General features: G+C 44.5%; 1 protein-coding gene across 3 annotated transcripts in view; it reads right to left on the bottom strand.

The window, feature by feature from the left end:
- CD247 (CD247 molecule) overlaps nucleotides 1–22668 on the bottom strand; it is a 63819-nt gene that overhangs the window by 4700 nt on the left and 36451 nt on the right. For 2 of the 3 annotated variants that reach the window (XM_087758017.1, XM_087758015.1), the window contains exons 3-6: nucleotides 5612–5718; nucleotides 3011–3064; nucleotides 1496–1579; nucleotides 740–775 (exon numbers count right to left, since the gene is read on the bottom strand). In XM_087758017.1, coding sequence (XP_087614143.1) covers nucleotides 740–775; nucleotides 1496–1579; nucleotides 3011–3064; nucleotides 5612–5718 — 281 coding nt within the window. Of the gene's footprint in view, nucleotides 1–739; nucleotides 776–1495; nucleotides 1580–3010; nucleotides 3065–5611; nucleotides 5719–9452; nucleotides 10034–22668 lie in introns of those variants that run through there. The other variant, XM_087758014.1, reaches the window with a different exon arrangement.

The raw sequence follows: 22668 nt of genomic DNA, 5'->3' as shown, positions 1-22668 counted from the left end.
CAGATACTACAATAAAAAAGCTCTCCAAAGAAAAGCTTTAAGCAGCATTTGTTCAGGAGACGAACCCGAACATGCAGCTCGGGCCCAGAGAAAAGGGAAGTCTAACGCTGCAGGGTGAAGGTTAAGACAGAGGAGCTCTTCCTTCCTCCACCCAGGGAAGCCATTCCCAAATGCTTACAGCCAGCTGTGATCAGAGCATCTGATTCAATAACGATGAAAGCCAGTCTTGGAAACAAGCTCATTTCTCAGCAAGCACTGAACACCCAGAAAGACCCAAGTTAAGACGTGAGCTTTAGCATTCACGTGTCTATCCTTTGGAGCACAGACCACTACGTTTAGCCAGAGTTCAATCAAGAAGCTCCTAAGCAGCCACCCTTAGATGCACTGGCGTTTGGCCTTTGGCAGAGAGCCGGCAGAGAGGCTGGAGAACAAGCACATGGAACACTGCAGCATCAGTCCCATGGGACAAAGGTTGGTTAGTCACTAATGGCTAACATAAAGGGATCAGCAGGCATCTGGATCCAAATCCTTTTCCCCGTCTGCCAACGTTTTTCTCCTATCACGCAGAAGGGAGCAGAAATTTTCTAGCAAAAGAGGTGGAGGTAGAAGACAAGGGAATTCTTTGAAAACAGCTGTTAAGTAAGTTTGAACCAAAGCTGAAATTGGGTAGGGGGGAAAAAAGTCTCCTATGCAATAGAAACTCCTGTTTCCAGCCATCCCTCCAGCTCTCTCTACTCACAGTGTAGACAGTGTCCTGAGGGTTCCTTCTTCTCTGCTGTAAGACAAAAGAAGAAAGTTGCCCACGTGTTGCACTACCAGCATCCCCCACCACCTTGTATGTGCCTGCGCATCTGCTCTAAGGCACAGCTACAGCTCTATGGGCATGCTGTACCCGTTACTGCCCATCTTGCCTGCACCCCATAAGGCTCTTAAGACAACTCGTTCTCTGGAAAATTAATTTAATTTTAATAATTGATAAAACTTAGCTCTTCTCTGCTCAGTCCCTCCCTACAGCTGTCACCTGCAGGCAAGCCCTACACGCTGATGCAGAAGGTTTCCCCTCCCTTTTCCTCTGAAACTGTTGGGCTCTGCAGCAGAAACGGGTGTTCTGGCTGCTGCTTTACTTTGTTGGCACTTGTCTGGCGGCATCACGTGCTCACCAGCTCTCGTGAAACACCCACTCCTGCCTCGCCTGCTCCGCATCCGCCCCGCGCCTGGGTGTCACTTCCTATTCTGGGTGGCTGCAAGCTCCCAGCAATGTGACGGGGGGCGCGAGGGGCAAAGATCAAAGGGGAGGGGGGAAGGCTTACTCTCGTCCCCGCCAGGCTGCCAGCCGCCTGAGTTACTACTACACAGATTTTGCCGTTCCCTCTCCAGGAAGGCACGGGTGCTTAGCAAACACGTGATGACTGCCTGCATGTCTAAGCAGCGGTTAGACATGAGAAGGAAGGAACCAGATTAAAAGAAAAAAGGCGCACGCGTGGGAGTACGTTACCTGGTGTCTCCCGCCCAGCTCAGGGTCTGCACCTCGCTTTGCCCCCAGAACATCATATTCATCCCTCTGTCCACGAGACAGTTTCTGAAACGAGAAAGGAAGAAGCAGTGATGGACATTATGATCATGAGAAAACAGACCTTGACTTAACACAGGAGAAGAAAGGGAACCCAGTTTGGGGTCCAACTTCATGAGTATTATAAAAGCACTAGTAATTATTTTACTCCTTAGTGCAACTGCCAACAAACATTTCTACGATTAAGCCATGGAAACAACATCAAGTGGTTTGTGCAGCACAAAACTGCAAGCCATTGCATCAAGAACCTTTCTTAAGTAGAAATAATCTGAAAATGAGAGCACGCGAGGGGGAGGGACTCTGACTTTCACGCTTTCTCTCCCACTGGTGGGCGAAGATCCACAAGCTTGGTTTTTCTTGCAGAATGGCTCATCTAAATTTGCGTCAAGTGGCTGTAGAAATTTTATCTGCAACACATTTCTTATCTAGGAAAGGTGACGTTGGAAGAGGGCAAAGGAGAGACCTCAGGTCAGAATAACACAGCTGACAGGGTGCTACTGAAAAGGTGACAGGCAACACTTCTTAAACTGAAAAAACCGCGTTAGTGTTCCTACATTACACAGTTAAACAGTAGAACTCATCACAGGATGTGGCGATGGTCAAAAGCGTGAGAGAAAAAATAATGAAAATCAAAAGACAACTAGACATAGCAAAAATAGCTAGAGTTTAATGCTGCCATGAGTGAGCAATTTAGCTAGGAAGGACAGACAGGATCTTGTCTCCGTCCTCTTTCACTGCCTGAAGAGCCACCTGATGCTGGCTGCGATCAGGGCACAGCGGACGAGGTACGCCTCTGGTACAACAGGTCTCATGCTGCGGGGCAACAGGAAAGCTCGGGGACAGAGACAGCTGGGCTGCGGTGACCCAGGCTCCGCACACTCGATGATACAAGAGCTACAGTCACCCAAAGTCAGCAACGCAGCATTCCTGGGCGTTTGCCCTTTCTCCAGCCCACATCAAACACCGGCAATACGGGTGGCAGCCTGCCTGTGAGTCGCCCGAGGAACGGCGATCAGCGAGAGCTGCAAGCCAACTGCAGAGGGCTGAGCGCCAAGTCGGGGTGCCCATGTTCTATGTAACATCTGGTGGCTGCGCACACCCAGAGCTCTGGCAGGCGTTACGTGGTGCAGCACACCGAGCACTGCCTCTGAAACGGTCTGGGTTCCTGGTGTACCGTCAGCTCAGTGGACCACATCAGGAACCTACAGCCCATATAGCTATCTAGCATCCAGCCAGACAAGTGACAACAGAAGGTGCCCTTGTCAGGTTTTATTTTAATTCCTTACAGCTGCTATGCTGCACACTTGGGTGGATCACTTTCATTAGCTGGGTCATCAAGTTTTTCTGATCCACAGGCAATTCGCTATCTCTAAGTGCCCAAAAAGGTCTGTCTGGGTAGCGGATTTGAAAACAAAAAACCAAAAACCAGTAGTTACTTACATTATACACATCATCCTGGCCTGGTTGCAGCTGTGGTCCAGAGGCCTGGCTAAGCTGGAAGAGAGAGCATAGCGTGAGCAGAGAGACAGTGGCTCCGTTCAGTCCTTTCGCTCCCTCTCTTCTAGAAGTTACTCTCATCAGAAACAGGGCAACCCATAAGCAGCCAACCTGTGGCACGGATGGTGCTACAGGCAATACAAGCCACGGCTGCGCTCGCACTTTTACCCGCCGGCAGGTTGCTCTCGGCAGCCAGGCCATTTTACTTGCACATAACACCAGTTCACTGCTACACAAAGCATCTGCGGGTTTCCCCCACCACCACTGCTTTTGTGTTCCTATTCTGTTCCTATCATAATCCTGTGCTATTGAAAGCAGCTCCATCAGACTATAAAATCATAATTGCAACTGTGTTAAGAAAAACTGGCTACCTGGGGCTGCTAACAACCAAAAGCACCCCCCGAGACCCCAGTCCTCCCGCAAAAGTGCTGCCTGCAAAGTTCCTGGGAGTCCTCAGCTTCAGAGGGCAGAGGGGATCCCCACGCCCCTTGGGAGCGGTGCCAGGCTTGTGGGGCTGTGGTGCCACCACGGTAAGTTGGCATGAGTGGCAACTAACGAGTAGGTAAAGATTTCCCTTCTGTAGCTACTCTTTGGCTCTGCTCCTCACAATATTTATGAGCAGTTAATTGCTGAGCCTTTTAAAATCATATTTGTAGTAATTACAAGTTACTTACCCTGCCGCTTTCCCCATGAAAGTACCATTACCACCACTGAACCTTTGGGGCGGCAGTAATTTGCCAAGCATCTAACCCGTGTTTCTTGCAACGGAGACTAAATGTTCCCGTTCATCGTCCATGTGGTCCATAAACAAAAAGCTCACAACAGAGGCGAGGCTGTGCCCTTAGCAAAAGCCTCCACAAATAATTCCTTCGGCCAGGGGGTGAGGTTAGAGATATGACACGGCTGGAAGATTTATAAAAAGTCCTAGGTTTGGGACAAGACAAAGGCCCCTTGGAAAATGCCACACTAGCTTCTTGGTGCTTCATGGTGGCGGTTCAGCTGCAGCACCTCTGCTGCTTTTGGCTGCAAGACTCCAGCGTAACCACAGGCATGGGCTTTCCCCTTCTTTTGCCTGCCTTCCCTCATGCAACAGCTTACTTGCTGCAGCTGAATGCTATGCATGTTGCCAGCAAAGAGCTAGGCGCACCAGGGGTACAGCGAGAGCTCCCAGACCTAAAGGTGAGGGCCGCTGCCTCCGACCAGGAGCCATTTCCAGCTCCAGCTCTGCCCCTGCAGGGAGCCCCAGCGGGAGAAACCACACAGGTCTCTGCCCCCGCAGCAGCACGCATAAGACACGCTCTGGGTGGGGGAGGAAGAGCGGCTGGCGAGTGCACCGCGGCTGCGGCAGCTCCCTGCGCCAGGTTCACACTCCTCCTTGGATGCTTTGCTGCGCCCTCCTTAACTATCGCGCTCTCGCCCCGCTCTGGGCGAGGTGCAGAGCTCCTGCCAGCAGGTACAGTGCACGCTCCGGGTGCCCTGCGGCTCGTCCCTCTAGCAGCCTCAAAAAGACTTCCAGTCCCAGAGCAGCACTATCCTCCTCTGCAGTCAGGATTTACACTGGCAGCAAAAATGGTTTCTTCTTCACAGTTACCGGGTTCTGCTCATTTCCTCCAAACATCCCTCCCTCCTTCTGTATTCAGCACTGGCTTTGCAGTCCTGAGAAACGATCCCGCTGAAGAGCCAGCGGGGCACCAGCAGCAGCACAACATCACCCTGTCAGGGCTCCTGCTGGTGATCTCGGCCACGACCTGGCGAGAAGCAAGCCGAGATCCCAAGCGCAGCAAGCCTTTGCTTCTGAGCCAGATGTGCAGACAGTGGCCAAGACACCTTTTGGCCTGCTTAGACTTGGCTGAAAGCACCATTGCACTGGAGCGCCCTATCCCGGGGAGGGGCAGGCAGCTCCTCTTCTATGATTAGCAGAGCTCTCAGAGCATGTACATGTCTGGAAATGCACATGCCTCCCTCCCATTACGTTATCTTCTTCTGTGGAAGTGCACTAAAGCCACTAAGTGTCTCCCTAGATGCCGAACAGCTGCCGGATGGTAACAACAGCTCATCAAGTTGCGTCCATCCTGTCCCCCTGACTCCTCTCCTGTGGTTGTTGGAGTTACATCATTTGCATTATCACACTCGTGCTATCAAAGATGTCTGACTTCTTGAGATGTTTTTATATATCCTTCACTAGCTTGGCATTTATCCTGAATTTTCTGTCCATCTCCTCCTCTCTTTCCAATGAAAAAGCAGCAGAAGAAACCACGTCACTGTTGATCGAACATTTCCCAGCTACAATATCCAGAATCTCTGACTGCATCCATAACTGTAGCATCAAAATACTCTCACATACTCTCTTCCCCTCTGTTCAGAAAGAACTCTCCCAGATCGCTCAGGTTGGCATCGGAAAAGAAGGAAAGTAAAAAAAGAGAAAATAAAAAAATAAAAAGGTCTTACTCTAAGAGACATGCTTCCTCTCCACCCCCACTTCCCAGCTAAGCCCAACTTGTTTACACCACCAAAGCAAATACATCAGTGTTTGGCTAGACTGACCTTCGCTTTCACAAAAAGGGCTGTCATGATGACCGCGTAAATGAAGAGGAATCCATCCAGTAAGTAGCAGAGTCTTGGGTCTGTCAGTCCAAGAATCGGTACAGCATCTGTAGAGAAACATCAGATACATCAAAAAATACATCAACACACACATCAACAAACAAGGCTATTTGTATCACTGAGTGCTCGACGGCATAAATGTGGCAGTGCTGCATGGTGCTTCATGAAAAAATAGCCAGTACAAGGGCAAATCTGTCCATTTGCAAAGGAGATGGAACTATGAATAAGAATCATAGGATTAACGAGGTCGGAAGGGACCACTGCAGGTCCAACCCTCTCTCTAAACAGGGTCAGTTAGACCAGGGTGTCCAGGACCTCAGCCAGCTGAGTTAGAGTATCTCCAAGGGTGGAAATGTTTGCAACTGCCCTCAACCAATACAGGACATTTTATCCAGAGTTTCCCTCCTGCCCACGGAGTCCGGGCTCCGCTCCCCGCAGCTCGCAGGTGCGGGTCAGGGAGCAAGCGCAGGATCTGCATGGAGATAACCAAGGATCGCTAGTGTCGTATTTACCGCAAGAAAGCCTCACACAGAGCATTTGTTTTCTGGGGAAACCCAGCAGCATCTCCTGCAGGGATTCATTACTGGGCCTGGTTAGGGACTGCTTCATCGAACAAAACTTGTGGGTGTGTGAGAAAACACGTCTGTTTAGACAAAATTTTAGGGAAGAGCTGCTCAGGACAAAATTTTGTGTTAGATGTAAAGAAAGACTGACACCACCACAGTCAGCTGGATATCCAGGCTGAAATTGCTACTCCACTTTATTCAGAAGAGGAATTTGAAGATGCATGTTCCACATCCCGGGTTATATATTGTAACCGTAAAGCTGCAGTGTCTTCTCTGTGAGGGTTCTCTTGGGCTCCCAGTTTTGGGGATGCTGGAGACCATTAATCATGAGAAGGGAACTACAGACAGAAGAGACAGACTTTTAACTCCAGATGTCAGGACATATCGACGAGATGCCCATGAGACACCCTGATGTGCTTTTGGTTTGAGAGGAAGGCTTTAAACCTGAATTCCCTGCACAGGAACCTCAACTAGCTGCCTCTTGTTGGATGGATTGCCCCCAGAAGGTTTTTATTTTTTATTTGTGTTTTAAAAGAAGTGTTAAAACTTCTCTGAGGGAGAAAAATCTACTACTACCTTCATTGAGAGCTCAATAAAATTGTTACTCAGAAGATGCTGATGTTCATTTCCTAGTCAACATTACATATGTTTATACCCTGACCGCATCAGGCAGGGCACAGTAATATTGTTGGTTTTCAGCAGCTAAACCTGATGAAACTGTCCCTGTATCACTTCATAAACATTTAGTAAGTTCACAAATGTAGCTAAAAAAAAATCAAAGCAATTCAGGTTGAGAAGCCTAAGTAACTATAGATCCAACATGCAGCTCCAGGTCCATCCCCAAAGGAAAGGCTGTATTGCACAGTTATTTAAAAACAAAAAAAAAATCACTTAAAAATGCATCTGAGATGTGCTTTGTACAAAGAATTGGAAGGAGTTCAAAAGAGAAAGACAAGAATGATCAAGAGCCTGTGAAGCCCTTCAATGAAGATAAATTGAAAAGAATTGGTATGATTCATCTCCTTCCTAAGGTGAAAAGAGTATGGCAATTCTTATTAACCACACGTGATGGAGGATAGCTGAACCACTCAGCGCAGCGCTTCAAGGTGCTGAGTTACTCCAGCGCTGGGAGCGGGACCATTCTGCGCACTGGGGTTTCTCCCTGGCCCATCGCGCCACGCTGACCGTTTCATTAGAAGAAACTTGCAGATGACATTTAGGCAGTACGCACTCACCACCGTGAGGAAGTCTCCTTCACAGAAATAAAGTTAATGATGACGGCGTGTCGCACTGCTCGAGTGTGCAATCTGTATAAAGCACGACTGAAAAGCTGCGCCTGGATACGTGGTAATGTAGCTGTAATTTCTCCAGCAGATGACGATACAATTGCTGTTCCCACTGAGAGGCTAACACAGCCAGAAAAAAAAAAATCATTTCCAACAGTAGATTTGTTTGTTTGTCTGAACTAGGAGTTCGCATTCTTTTTTTTTTAAATCATGTGTTTAGAAACAAATCCATGGAAATAAATTAAAATTAAGATCCTAGATGGTTTCCCTTCTTCCTCTCATATTTCTATTACTTGAAAAATAAGGTTCAAAGCACTTTATAAACAATAACCTTCACCGCATTTTTTTCAGGATCATAAAACCTCATATACGTGGAGTAAATGGAGACAGATTAAGTTACTTGCCCAACATCGTATATTAAACCAACAAACAAGCTGAGATCAGCTTCCTGGAGTTTTTCTTCTGAACAGTCACAGGACAATATTTTACGCCAGAGTTGGTTCAACACAAAACCAGGTTGAATCGCATCGGACTTGGTAGCTAAAATGCAGCAGTGGGGAATACAGCTGTACAGCATCCAGAGGCAATTTGTTTCTAGCAGTGCTTCAGCTGCTTCCGCGCAGTGCGGCAGTCTGCCCCCGCGTACCCTGGTCTCCAGCTGGATGTGTCCAGAAGCAGCTCAGGGTTTTCCAGTGCTGTGTCCAGCACAAAAATACAATGTAAGGAAGGCGAGCAGCCCAGCACAGAGCCAGCCACAGCCAGGAAGCCTGGGGGTATCTGAGATGCTGCTGAAGAAGGCTTTGGGGATCCCCTGGCCCTGACTCCCCTGTTCCTGTACCAAAGCAGAGCATGTACACACTGTCATCTCAAGTCCAGTATTTCTCCAGCACCAATAAACTCCCAAGACCGGGAGAAGCTTGAGCAGGAGATGTAGCGAACTATGGAGGAGAAGTCAACAGTGCGGGGTCTTAGCTGTGGCTCTGTGTCAGCTGCGGTCAACCTTGGCTGACTCTGCAGAGCCACCCAAGCGCCTATGCGGCACTTAACCGGGGCAGCCTAGCCTCTGGCACCCCAGGTAATTGATTAAAGCTATTAAATGAGGGAAATCCTGCTAGACATAGTCTGTCTGTGATGGTTCCTGGAAAAATATATATTGAGACAATGATAAAGTCCAACATTTAGAAACAAACCGAGAAAATGAATTGGTTTATGTCTTTTCCTTCCTTAATATGTTTGCTTTCTGTATTCTTAAGAAAAAAAAAAAAAAGGTACAAAGCATTTTCTAAATAATAACCTTTGCAACAGCTTTCCGGATTAGAAAGCGAGATAGAAAAAGACAAAAGATACAAAGCCTATTGAAACAAAGGTCAAAGCGATAGGAAGTGTAATGAACAAGTAGCAGTTGAAACAGTTCATACCCATTCATGTGAACAGGATCAGTTTAGGTTTTTAAATTGCTAGAGGAGGGGTTACGGCCTCTTTGATATTTGCCCAACATGCACGAACAGGCGGCCAGTCCCTTAGGCACCACCAAAACGTACTCTCTGCCCCTCACCAGCCCTGAGCCGTGGTCTGGGGGCTGAGGCCGGGGTCGCACCGCTGCAGTGGATGGGCTGCTGATGGGAGCTGGGCAGAGCCCAGGCTGTCAGGCTTGAGGGAGCAGTCACGCTAGCTGCCTCACGCAGAGCAAAGCACAAATAACAAACATTTCACTGATAATTGCCACTCTGTTAACCTCAGTGCCTACTGTGAGTTGCACAGTGTCTTTTCAATATTCATGTACCAGTGTTTTATCAGTCCAAACTTCAGTAAAACAGAGCAGAGTTTTAAAGCAAGATGTCTAAATACAGGCACGCGGCACAGCTAGCGTCAAGTCACAGGCCGGCAGGGAACACAGTTACGTTGCATTGTAAATGATGTCAAGCTTACTGCTGAAACGTGGCTCAGACAAACAGCATCTCTCTCTCCAGGCATCAAAGGGGAGCTGAGTCTCAAGTCGACATCTGGGTACACAAATACACATGGGCTTAAGGATGAGGTCAAAGTGGTGCACTTGCTCAGGAGGGAAGCAAGCTCTGAAGGAATAACAATTAGAAAGTTTGCACTTACTCTTGCTCACCACGTGCTCCTGTGCAAGTAGCTGCACAGTTAAATCTCCCATTGCACAGTGGGGATGACATTTACTCATGGACCACCGGGATATTAAGGAAAAACAGAAACAAACTATGCAACTTACAGTGTTACGTAATTACTTTGTTTTTAGGAGTTTGTACAGGAGAAGCTATGGAAAGCTTTGCACAAGGAGCTGACACAGGCTGACTGAGGACTGGCAGGGCCACAGCAGACGAGGCAGCAGGAAAGGAGTCAGTAAGGGGAGCACTGCTGCATTTCGTGACAAGGTTGCCAGCCCTTCTCAATCCCAAACCCCAGGTGCCTCCCGCCACATTTGGGACTCTTTCCCAAGCTGCGCTTCTGCCGCTGACAAGTTTCTTCCCAGCACCTTCTCCTTCCAGAGCCTGGACTTTTGTTCCCTTCTTCTCTCCTTCCACCCAGCGATGCAGCCTTGCCCTCCTCTATGCCCCAGCACTCTGGCATGCCGCTGCAGGTCCCTGCACACACACCCCCCCGTGCCCCGGGCTGGCACACCTCCCTCGTCCTGCTCCACACTCATGCCCCCAAAAGCAGCACTGCCAGCGCCCCCACAACAACCCCCTGCGGCCTTTTACTTTTTAAAGTATGGGAGGGGGGGAAAAAAAAAAAGGAAAAAAAAAAAAAGCAATTCACACCAACTGCTAGTGACAAGCAAGTGAGAAAAAACCCTCTAGCAACAGACCAACAGCAACCCCGGTAGCCAAAGGAGAGGAAGCCTGGGGGCCGGTGAGGGAGACCGTGCTGCAGGCGCCCGCCTTGAGAGCACCGTGCAGCAGTCCGCCCGGCGCACTGTGGTTTCGGAGAGCAGTGTCAACCCCCGGCTCAGGCCCGGCACCAGCTTTCCTGCACATGGCCACATCTTTATCTCCAGTCACCTGCCCACTCGCTGCCTGCACGCACTGCTGGCTGCTCCCCTGCTCCAGGCTTGGAGACAGCCAGGGAGTCCCAAGACCCATCTCCAGAGACATTCGCCCCTCTCCAAAACATGGCACGATCAGCCGACGCTGCACCCCGAGGCTGCCCGGGGCCCGGTCCACAGGGCTGGCCCCCACTGCCGGCTCAATGCAGCCAGTCCCAATGGGGATCTGCTGAAGCGAATCACTGAAACACGGCCTGGACCCTTGAGACACAATGGTGCATTTTTTTTAAATAGGGTTTTCCCCCTCCGACATTTTTATTGTGCACCTGGATTGAGTTAGACCATGATTCCCAGTAATAGTTTACGAAATACAGACCGTAAAAGCTGAACTACTTGTAAATTCAGATCAAATCTGTCCACCACGAAGTCTTCTCTCTCCCATGGCCTTCATTAAGTGATTCATTTAAGAGTTTTATTTTTAGGGGTTACCAAAATTCAGTAACACGGTTATACATGAAGAGTTTTATCTTCCCTAAAACTGAGTTTCTCAGTGAAGCCCATGAAAACCAATCCCAGCAGGAGAGATTTATTGATGCAACTGCAGTTACATACAAAGGTGTTTCAAGGCAGAAACTGCACTGCCTTCTCCCAACAAGCGAGAGCTGCCACAGCTACACGCCGGGGCGAAGCAGGCAGCATTTCTCAGACACCACCGTCCTCCACCAGCAGTGCTCAGAGGGACTCACGGTCGCTGCATGCAATTCACCTCAATTCTACCCCTTATTTTCCAAAAAACTCTTGCTGCGGGTTTGTTTCCAGACCCCGCCCCAGGAGCCACCGCCACCACGCCGCACATCAGGCGCCCACCAGATTTTCTCTAAGGCGGTCGAATGCAGGGAGAGGCTGGGCGCGACGGATCTTGCCTCGCTGCCGCTGTCTGAAAGCAAGATGCTGAACCCAAGATAGCTGCCTGGGCTCGGGGCAGAAAGGGAAGAGAGACGAGCACCCTGCATGGTGCTTCACTTCAAGTGTACACAGGCTTGCATCTGAAGAGACAGCCCAGACTAAATGCCTAAAAGTTAGCCACCTAAAATTATGAAAGATAATCCTGTTCGTACAGAACACATCTATCCTGGGTTTTATTTACTTATATTTATATATTTCTATGGTTTTTACTCATAGATATAAATAATAAACAAACCTGGGACACTCCAAGACTGAAAAGCAGAGGCCAAATCCCCCTTCCCATGGAGAAGGAAGAGGCTTCCCCCATGCCATTGTTTGGGCACATCAACGGAAAAATCTGAGCAAAAACAACTGAGGGAAGAAAAGGCCTGGATTAGACGAGGCATAGTGTATTAACAGGTCTGATGTGCACGGGAGCCAGTTAACAGAAATGAGTGAAGCAAAGGGCGTCCCTTGCATCAAACCAAGTATGTGAGGTCAGAAGGCTTCTCCCTTTATGTGGACACTAAAGATAGTCCTGTTGATCATTAAATTATATTAAGATTACAGGGCCAAGTAACACTTTCAGCACAAAACTTCCCCACTACTGTATCTGCAAAACCAAGACACCCCAGGAAAGCCATCAGGCTCTTAACGCAGGAAGATACAATAACCCCACCACAGCAAAATGCCATTGAGCTTGCTGCCTGAAAAAATTTCCACGTTTGTCTTTTCATACCTGCCACTTGCCTTGGCAAAAAAGTTAAAAGCTGGTTACATTAATGTTTTTGGTTTTCTTTTCTCTCACTACCAGTTCCTTTAGCGCTGAGAAAGACTCTTGTATTTGTCATCAATACCCCGTCATGTATTTATGAAACACACCATGGCCAAAAGCACAGCTCATGCCCATGAAGTTCAACATTATGGTTTGCTGTTGTCCTCAGCTTTAAAGCCAAGGAGCAAACTGCTGATATGATCAGGGTTCAGGTTACAATACCAGACGTTAGGCAGTCAGAATAATTATATTTAAAAAAGGAAAGTATTTCAAGTCATTAACTTCCACTTCTTTATGATAGCACTATGGAAACATGAGGTCAAGTTAAGGTGCTTTAGGATCCTTGTCAGCCCTTCATACTCCTTCTAGGATCCCTTTCAGGGAGGCACTATCACAAAGTCCAAATAATGCAAGTTTCCTTCTGATTTATTTGGGAAGAAACAGATTCAAAAGAAGGAAAGTATTATAATGCCACAAAGGGCCAAACATTTTCTAGCACATCATGGAATAAAGACTCTAATAAGAAGTCCGGGGTACTGTAACAGGAGCAAGGCAGGAAGATCTCCACCAGTTGTCTGATTTGTGGAAGGAGAACCCGGTGTGCACAGAAAACAACAATACATAGTCTACCTTTCCAGTCTGAAGGTGAAGAAGATGAACTTTGAACATATCATTAAATAAGGCAATCTTTTGCCCTCCAAATCTTTCCAGAGCCTTGTCAGAAAGAGAAAGGAGGGGAGTGCCTTGCTCATCTCTGGAAGGGGACTCCTCGCTTCATCAAAACAGTCAGTCATTCTCAGAAACAGCAACTGCTTTCACTTTTCAGTTTTGCAAGAACTTGGTGCAAAGGGCTTTCCTGAAGCAAACCTGATGTTGCCTCCTAGAGACAGCAAACCATGCGTAGGGCGACTGTAGAACCTGGATATCCAACAAGCGCAGGTGACAGATGCAAGCCGTGCAGCTCTTTCAGATTTTGTAGGGGTTTTAGATTAGACACATGCTCTTTTACTAGACCCATCTTCATCAGGAATAGCAGAAGTTTAATCTAGTTAATGCAAAAGATGTTCCTCGCTGTAAATTTTCTATTGTCTAATCCAATCTGGTGTTAAGTGTCCCAAGAGGCAAGACTTACTATTCAAATGGTTGTTTCTAGGTCACTTACATCTTCCCTTCCCCTCCCAATTCTGTCTGTGCACCCCACAACAGTAACTCACCCCAGACTGATTTACTATTAGGTGGCCTTTTCATGTGTAGCTTCTACAACCCAACGCACATGATGGAGGACTACTTAAAAGAATTCAGTCTACACAACTCCGCTCACCGGGAATCCCAAAGAGACTACATGCCGCAAGGCTGAAGAAAGAGACACTAAGTCAGACACAAGATGCTGTTGATCGCAATCAGATGTGTTTCTCTGTTCAGTGAGTGCCTCACAGACGTGGCAGACGTTTCCCTAGCACTTTAAATTAGCACTTCTAAGTTAGACTTTACAAAAAGAAGTGGAAGTATGGTTATGCTAAACAGCTTGCAGCTAGCTCACTGCCAATGGCTCCAGTAATCAAATATACTGATAACATGAAGAACGGTTTCCAACTGGGAGATTTATAAGACACCCCCACTCCCTTTTATCCTAGTTTCAGACTTCCAAAAGTCATTAAGCTTATGCTGGCTATCACTGTTGGCGGGAAATGGCTTTCTACCAGCTGGGTAATAAAGTAATAGAAATATCTGTGCACAAAATCTTCAGTCAGTCAGCAAGCACAGACTTATCAGTGCGTTTTCTTCTTGTCTCAGTGTTAGTGCAGGGAGGGACTACTCTGATTTGATAGCTCATGTCAAACTAAGCGCAGAGATGCACAAGTCCAACAAGAGACTTAACAGGGCTGTTTTGTCTCAGACGGAGCTCAATTGCAACTCTCTTGATCAGCTGCAAGCAGAGAAGAAAAGTAGGAAACTTTTCCATCACAACGATGCAAACTAAGGGTGAAGGTGCTGGAGGGAGAACTGCAGCTACCAGGCTATTTACGGACACAAGTCAGCCCATGAGCAATTCCTTGCATTGCAGTCAACACGGACCAAAGCTGCGACAATTATGGGAGCTGTCCTTGATGTACGGTCAAAGCCGTGACCATACACTCATCACAGCTAATCGATGAAACCAGTTTTCCTTTCCTTTCTCCAGGATCGACTTCCACCTAAGCTCACTGACAGCACCAGATCTAACCCGTGCCAAAAGAGCCAGTGTTAGGAAGGGCACTGAACCCCCAATGATGAAAGCCATCCGCTTTTTTAGGTTAAACCTATAGCAACATTTTGCAAAACCCAGGTGGTTGTCATCCAAGGCTTTCAACACATTCCTCATATAATGTTTTTCAGCAGATAAATAACATGACCGAATCATAAGGAAGGCAGACATACGCAAAGCCGCGGAAGGGTTGCAAGATTTACTTTAGCTCATCCAGCAGGACAACTAGGAACAGACTGTTTTAAGACTTGCAAAGTCTCTAGATGTTTTCATTGCAGTCCCTGTATAGACATCCACTTGCAAGAAGGCTTCTGAGGGTGAAGAAATTACTAGTGAAGCTTGGTGTCAAGCAGAGAAACAGTTAAACCATCTTACAGAGGCAGCGGCGGCCTCAGGTTATCAGGCAGGAAGAAGGTTATATCAGCCCCAACGGCTGAGGCTCCATACGTTGCAGTAGCTATGCACATCAGGGAGGGAGAGGTTTCAGACCAGGCCTTTGGTCCCCTGCTACTGACCCACTTAATGGAGAGCCATGCATGTCATGTCCTGCCTTTGCTAGGACATGCACAGACAAAAAAACCCCCACGCAACAGCAGTTATGTACCGAGGAAAGAGAAAGGTTGATTAAGGATTTAGTTTAATATTAATTCCCTGCATATTCTTTTTGCAGTGTTGCTCACCAAAGCTTAGCAATAAAAATAATACCATTGGGGAATATTCCACTCTGAAAACAACAGTATAAACATGAAGCATTTCACAGGCCTCATAAAAAAGAGCCAATGGACACGCTAACACAAAATGGAAATATCGTAACAAACCTTGCCTGGGTCCTCAACGGAGCCCTTCAGCAAAGGGTCTCGGAACAAACCCTAACTCCACGGACCCTCACGAATTCCCCTTGAGAAAAGAAGGAATTGCTTCTTCCACCTCTGAAATGTTCTTACTCTAACTTGGGAGCATTCACATTTTCATAGCATGTAGCAACTCTACAGCTAAAATTTTATGGCAAAGTAGAACACTGCTAAAGAGAAAGGGCATTAGTCGTGGATCTGCAAGTGGGGCACAGGGGCATGGCTTTATGTCCCCATTAACGCCTCACTGCTGAGGCCTGTGTTCCTCTGTCAAGTGATGTAACTGTGGCTCCTACGCTTCCATCACTACACTTTAGTACAAGCCACCTGAGGGACTACACCCAGTTTTAGAAAACCTTATCTCAGATTGCATTACAGGATAAGAAGAAAAAAAAAAAAAAAGGCTATATCTTGAGACATACCTTCTCATACATAGGTAGGAAATGGCAAATATGATAGCCTATATGCAGATTTTGACTGAATTAAAGACTGTTAAAAAGCAATGCATTCCTGTGGGGGTTGGGGGAAATAGGAGAAAAGAATTTCCTTATCATTAATGACTTTATGCAAGGCTTTTATTTTGCCACCCGCAAGATAAGAATAACAAAAGTAATATTTTAACTGTCAAAAATACTGAAGTGCTCTCAAAATCTCAGACACTAGGAGCGTCTTCTTAATGGCTTCTCTGTGGTGAGACAGACTTGTGGAGAAAGCAAAACAAGGAAAGAAAAAGGACCCCAAGCTCTCATCGCAAAGAAAATTTCCTGTATATTTACAGTAAGAATTCAAACCTTCCTATGTCAGTGTTTGTGACTGAGATGAAAGTAAACAAGTATGCTTTACCCGTATCTACAGTGCATGCAACTAATGTTAAAATTTAGATACATTAAAATATCTCTCTACATCACTACTAACAAATGAGAAGTGTTAACAGAGGTATCTGTTAGTCACTAAACTACTTTTGCAAATATTAAGTAAAGTCTTCAGTCATGCCTGGTATCTATTCTGGTAGTTGATTTCTATTGTATTAACGATATTTTTTCCAGTTTTTCATTGGTCATAATAACTACTGTGCTCAAAGGGAATATGAAAGCTTCCAAGCAATCTATCTAAAATTAGTAAGAACACCAAATTTAAGAATATAATGGTGCAGGGTTAGGATCTGTTGTTGATGTATAATATGGGCATTAAAATTGCATTTTTTTGTAAAGCAGATAAATCCTCAGCATTGTAGGCATTCTGGAAAAGCATTTATTTTTTTCAGTTTTAAATTTTTCATTGTTCTATGTTATTGATGCTCCAGGTAACCACTCTGTATTTAAGCTTACATCACAGACCTATTAATAACATAAAACCATTTTCCAAAAGAGGCTCAACTTCAGAGTTCATTTGGAAGCGATAATTACAGACAGTGTTGCACAGAGCTTTAGCGACCCGCAGCAACGCTCTGGGTCAGCTTGTCTGGAAAGCACAGGCCAAATTCTGCACTCCTATCCATGAAATCTCCATCGATTCCTGCAAGCATTTAACAACGAAGTGACCGGCTTATGTTCTGCATGCTGAAAAAAGGATGGGATGACAACAGGAACGCACTAAAACCCCTGAGATTTCATATCGTTTGTGAATGTGCTGGTTTCAGAGGGGCAGAAGAAGAAAGTATTTGAACATTAACACATTGGGATTTTTGCAGATCTTTTTTGTAAAGGAAAAAAATGGCAATATTTTACAGTAACAGTCAATCCACCAGAGTGAGTACTAAAGTTAGACATGAGTCCGTCAAAACAAGCACTGCAGGATCTATTATTTTTATACTGTCAAGCACATATGATGATAGAGATGGGATTTCAGATGTTGATCTATATTTGCATTAAACCAAGCACAAGTTGAATTATAGACACACAAAGTGAGCACAAACGGGGGGGGGTGGGGAAGGCTATTGAAATCACTCATACTAATTTTTATTCTCTGTTTCATATCCCCACATGCAATTCTCTGCTTCCTCTCCTCCTGCTATATTTATTCCTGCACTATAAAAAAATTCCAGCATCTCTGAACACACCTTAAACCTTCTTCCACCCTCACGTCCCTGCAACTCACACAACGCCAGCCTTCCCCAGCAGTGGTATTTGCTGTGGATGTCCATCAGCCGGCCAACAGCAGCTTAAACCAACAGGTCCCTGCTGAGCTTGTAGTGCTGCCACACAGGCGCTGCCTTGAGTTTCTCCCTCCCTCCAGCCATCAGTTCTCATGAAACCTGGAGAAATTTAATTGCCTATTGAAACCTTAACCCCTCTGTTAAATTTGGTGGAAACGGGACAGCTGATAAAGACAGTGACTGCATAAGGTTGATCTCATTAGGAAACACGGCTGATAACACGGACATTGCTATAAGCTACAATGCTGATCTTATTTGTGAAGTTTAGTATGCGTACATCGCGCTTTGTAAAGCACGTAGAAACAGAGGGGCCCTTTTCTGAAAAGATCTGTCTAGGTCATGTAAATCTGCGTAAGGAACCTGGAAAGGTGAGCTGTCATCAGCGATTTAAACTAATTTAATCTACAGCACTGAATTTACTCTATTGGTTTTTCTTCGGGATTTTTCATGAAAAGATTTTCCAGAAACACCGCACACAGAAATCCCACCTTGTTGTTTATGACTGGATCTTGTTTTGTTTTGTTTTCCTGGAGGAATGTCATAGCTATTTCTAGAGCATTTAGATTCCTTGTATTTATTCCTTGCATCTTAATGTAGACAAGTAGCTCTCAGGCACTTACTGGATATAGTTTACAGAACAATTCTGTTCATACCTTCAAGTTTTAAAGCACCTATCTGAAACAGCCACTTAAGATGGTATATTATGTTCTTTCTTATTTTTCTCATTCCGACTAATTTTGTAAGCATAGAATTAGGCATTGCACTATCACTGCACAGGTCTAATTGCTTGTCAATCTCATAAAAAACATGTTTCTTTTAAGGTCTTTAATGCTGCTTCTAAAATGGATGAAAATTTTTGAATTATATTTACTTTAAACACCCCCTCTTTCCCCACAAAAAGCCATATTGGGAAGCCTCTGAGATGTGCAAACAGATAAAAAGTCTGCCTGGAAACCGTATTTGTTTACTTCCTATGTGCAGCCGAGATGGAGTTAGAATGCCAAGGAAATTTATACGAGCTCCATTTTTCATAACACTGGGAGCTTAGGTAAGCTTTATGCGAAGCACGATGTTGGAAAGTGCAGTTACAAAACTGTTGGATGGGGTGAAAGATTGCCAAATGATCAAATACCCACAGGAAATAAATTTTCTCCTAAACATGAAACGGATCCTTAGCATTTCATTTACTTTTGCTAGGTACTCTATGAAACTCCTTCTTCTACTTCTGTCCATTAAGATTTCTTCTTGCCACAGAACTGTTCATTGTATATTGTTCTACTTAAAATATGTAACACAAAGCTGGGCTGCCCAGATAATGCATGGGCTTGTATAAAAGAAAACGCTGTTCCCCCTTAATACATATGCTTTTTAGAGATTAGCTTTGATTAATCCATAATTCATTCACATCTGGACTTAGTGTGTATTCCTTATATGACACAGGGGAAGAGGGAGGGTACTAGGGACAAATACTACTTCGAGGTGCTTTGCAGTAGCCTCATTTTTGCTTCTGGGAGTTTATTGTATATGCAAGCATGGAATTAATCCCATTAAGCAAAGTGTTATCCCACCAAATTAGCCATTAGATGTGCATTAATTATTTCCATCTATCCCTTGAAAACTGTTTGGAGAAGTTACCCTGTTTTTACAGACAAAAAAAGTAAAGCTGCTCAAACCGACAGCACTCAAGAGAATTATTTTCAGGTTTATCGCATCCAAATGGAGGAAGAAACACAACTGAATGTAAATAAATGGCCCAGTTCTCTTCCCACTAAAGACCAGATTCTGTAATGGGGTGGATTCATTCTCCACACCATTGATTTCAACAGGAGTTAGCACGGGCCATTTAATTCAATGAGAATAGGTTTAGTCCCAAAGCAGACACACACATACTGTCAAGGACACACAAGAAACATGTAGTGATAAGCAATAAGTAAAAGATAGATGCAAATGTTTTTTCTAACACAATATTCATTGTACAAGCAATCTTTACTTACTGTAACAAATTTAAGTTTGGGGAGCTATAATGCTGTTTGGTTTTTTTTTTCTGGAAAATAACACTTTTCATTACTCTTTTCTTCAGATTTGCTGTATTCTACCCTGCTTTCAGAGTAACTTTACAATTTGTTCTTCTGCAATTCATTTTCACATGTCTACACATCAGAAGTCAGCAAAAAATAGTTGCCTCTGAACCCTTCACTTTAAACAGCATTATTTTTATAGAAATACACCCCAAAGTTGCATTTCTGTTTTATCAACAAAAATTAGCAATGGTTTACTAAAAGTCCATTACAAGAGCTACATTAGAATCATTTACTACAAGGCAAAAAAAAGGCAGGAAGGACCAGATGGTTCAGCTCATTGCACAGGACCAAATACACGGATCTAATTCTGCAAACAGTTTCACTGAGGAAGAGCACAGCACACGCACAAGATACAAAGGTCTAAGAGAAAAGTCCATGTGCATGAAGCAAAGGAAGCCTGGCTTTGTAATCTGCTGTGCCTGATAACGCTTCGAATATGAAACTGATTCACAAAAACCGATGGGGAAAAATTCACTATGCATTTGTCCTGTCGGTCAATTCTCAGCTTGGACATGACACAAAAAGTCATTACTTAACAGATTCCATGCAGTTACCTGAAATTTCTAGAATACGATGGCATCCACTGTCACATAGTATTTTTTCATCTAAATTAAATACATACATACAGATCTAGATACAGCTATAGCTATAGAGCAAAGAAATTAAACAAATACCTTGCATTTCATATGCTGGAGAAAACACTGAAGAAAATTTCAACACAAAAATAATAAGCAAAACTGCATAGACCTAAGATAATTTTATTTTACCAAACTAATGCCGTAAGCCCCCTAAAGCCAAATTTCCCTGCTACAATCCTCGTTCTCCTCCAGTGCCCCACCGTTATGTATCTCGGTCTGGTGAGTTTATAATCAGAATAGTTAAAGTCCCTAAAAAAGAAAAAGTCCAGCCACCTGGGACAGAGAAAGTGTCCATTCAGGTATTTTATTACCACGCTAACAAACAGTGATCCAAACCCAAGACACAGTTTGCCGGCTTGGAAGCAATATTTCTTCTTTTTTCCCCTATCGCGTTTCTAGCGCTAACTATTATTATATTGGTAGCATATAAGGCAAAAAAATACTTAACAAATCCTAGGCAAAATTATTATGTACTCTTTAGGAGCAGTAAATGAATGACAGTTTTATGGTGAGATTTATAACCTAGGCAAAGCTAAATAAAGTATCACGCTGAATAACCTGCTTCACTTGAAGTTCTCAGCTGACTACGGCATAGAAATACCCTCTAGAGAGGCTGTTCAGAGATTCGTATTTCTGCAGCTTCTAAGAGATTACATTAAATTCTGCAGCTGGTTATGCTATCTGCAGAATAACCCGATAGCAGATATCAAGCACAATTAGAATTCATGCACAACCAATTTGTAATTCAAGGCATAACTGAATAATTAAGATTAAAAAGAAATTGTATTTCAAAGTTAGTTGTACTTTCACGTTTTCATGAAGTGTCAGTAAATTATATTATAAAACCAAAACAAACTCTATTTGAATTTATCCTAGCAGATTAGTGCAATTCTAGTGAAGGGATTACATTTGTCTGTCTGCATATAGACTTGCTTCTCATCGGGGTCATATTCCTCTTCTGCAAACTCAGGGTAGATGAACGATCAAGTTCTACTACCACAGGAGCAGCTTAAATTTTATCATCCCCACAGTTACCTATCAGTGCTGAAATTGATAATAAAAGTGCTAATCAAAGTTATTAACACATGTGGGTCAACTTGTGAACTCTTTTGACTTCCAGAAACCCTGACCAACTCTACTAATTACCACAGAAATGTTTTGCGCTTACTCTACTGTGGTTGATGACACCAGTGTTTTCATGGAAAAAAAGTATAGCCATTTTGTTCAATAATTACTCAATTTGCAACTAACGAAGCAAAATTAATATATTTATTTTCAGTCAGGAATTGTATTTTATTTTTATTATTGAGCAGAAGTGCAAAAGTGAAAGAAGTCAATTCCACGTGCTGCTTGCAATATTATAGAGGATTTGGCATTACTTTCCCAGTCATTTGTATCCAAGTTCCTCAAATCACAAATGCAGCACCCTAAGTCAAAAGAGAAGAACCCCTAGCTGTTTCAGCAAAATCATGTCTGACTTTATTTAAAAATATACTTTATAGCCTTATGAGGTTACACAGGAATGGAAATCTATAGAACAAGCATTGAGATGATTATAATATGTTGAAATCAGAATGATCCTTCCCAAACAACTGATGCACAAACTTCCTGAGTACTTGTCAAAAGGCTGAGAAAGTGCATTTTATCAGACAATCTTAACGGTGGAAAAGGACAGAAAACCATTAAATTGACTTCATTAAATTATTTTCTATAGTTACCTACAGACTGCTCAGTGTTTCTTTTATTCTTTAAAATTAGTCTGTACTGTAAAAAGTTAGACAAAATAGGACTTCTAAGCATGAAAAAGTACTTGCAGTTTAATGACATTCTCAGCACTGATCAGGACAGTTCGGAGAGGAACAGAAAATGCAGAGCCATGACAGCAACCAAGGGCACCCTTTTATGCTTGCTGCCTCCCTGGGCATTGCACACTAGACATTCTCCAGGCTGGTTTTAATAATAGCTTTATAGCCATAGTTAAGTAGAGAATGACGACTTCATTATCCTTTGCAGAGAGATAAATCACATTTCTTACACCTATCCAACTTGCTCACCTCTATGTTACAGCTTTCCATCCTGGCCACTCATCGTCCTTTTATCGGCTTTTGTTAACAACGACACGCTTCTCTCCATAGATACCGTACAAAACTAGAGATACTACATGACTTCTCTTTGCCCTTCTTTTATATTCTAGATATGCTGTACTTTGACCAGAAAGGATCAGGTCTGTGTTTCAGTGTGGGCCATACAAATCAGAGCTTGATGCCATACTTTCAGAAAACCAAAGGTGTTTTCTTGCTCCAGCACCTTGCTGCTGCTGCATCCCGGTGCAGCGTCAGAAAATCCCCCATCATTTACCACAGAGAGCAGCTCTCCCTAGCACGCTGCATGACACCAGTGTCAGGCCAGCCAGGCCATCTCAGAACTCCTCGGGAACTGTTTGCC

Source organism: Nipponia nippon, unplaced genomic scaffold (genome assembly GCF_047370975.1).
Source record: "Nipponia nippon isolate SJK-2023a ecotype South Korea unplaced genomic scaffold, ASM4737097v1 scaffold_2, whole genome shotgun sequence".
Lineage (NCBI taxonomy): Eukaryota > Metazoa > Chordata > Aves > Pelecaniformes > Threskiornithidae > Nipponia > Nipponia nippon.
This window is presented reverse-complemented; position numbering and strand designations above follow the sequence as displayed.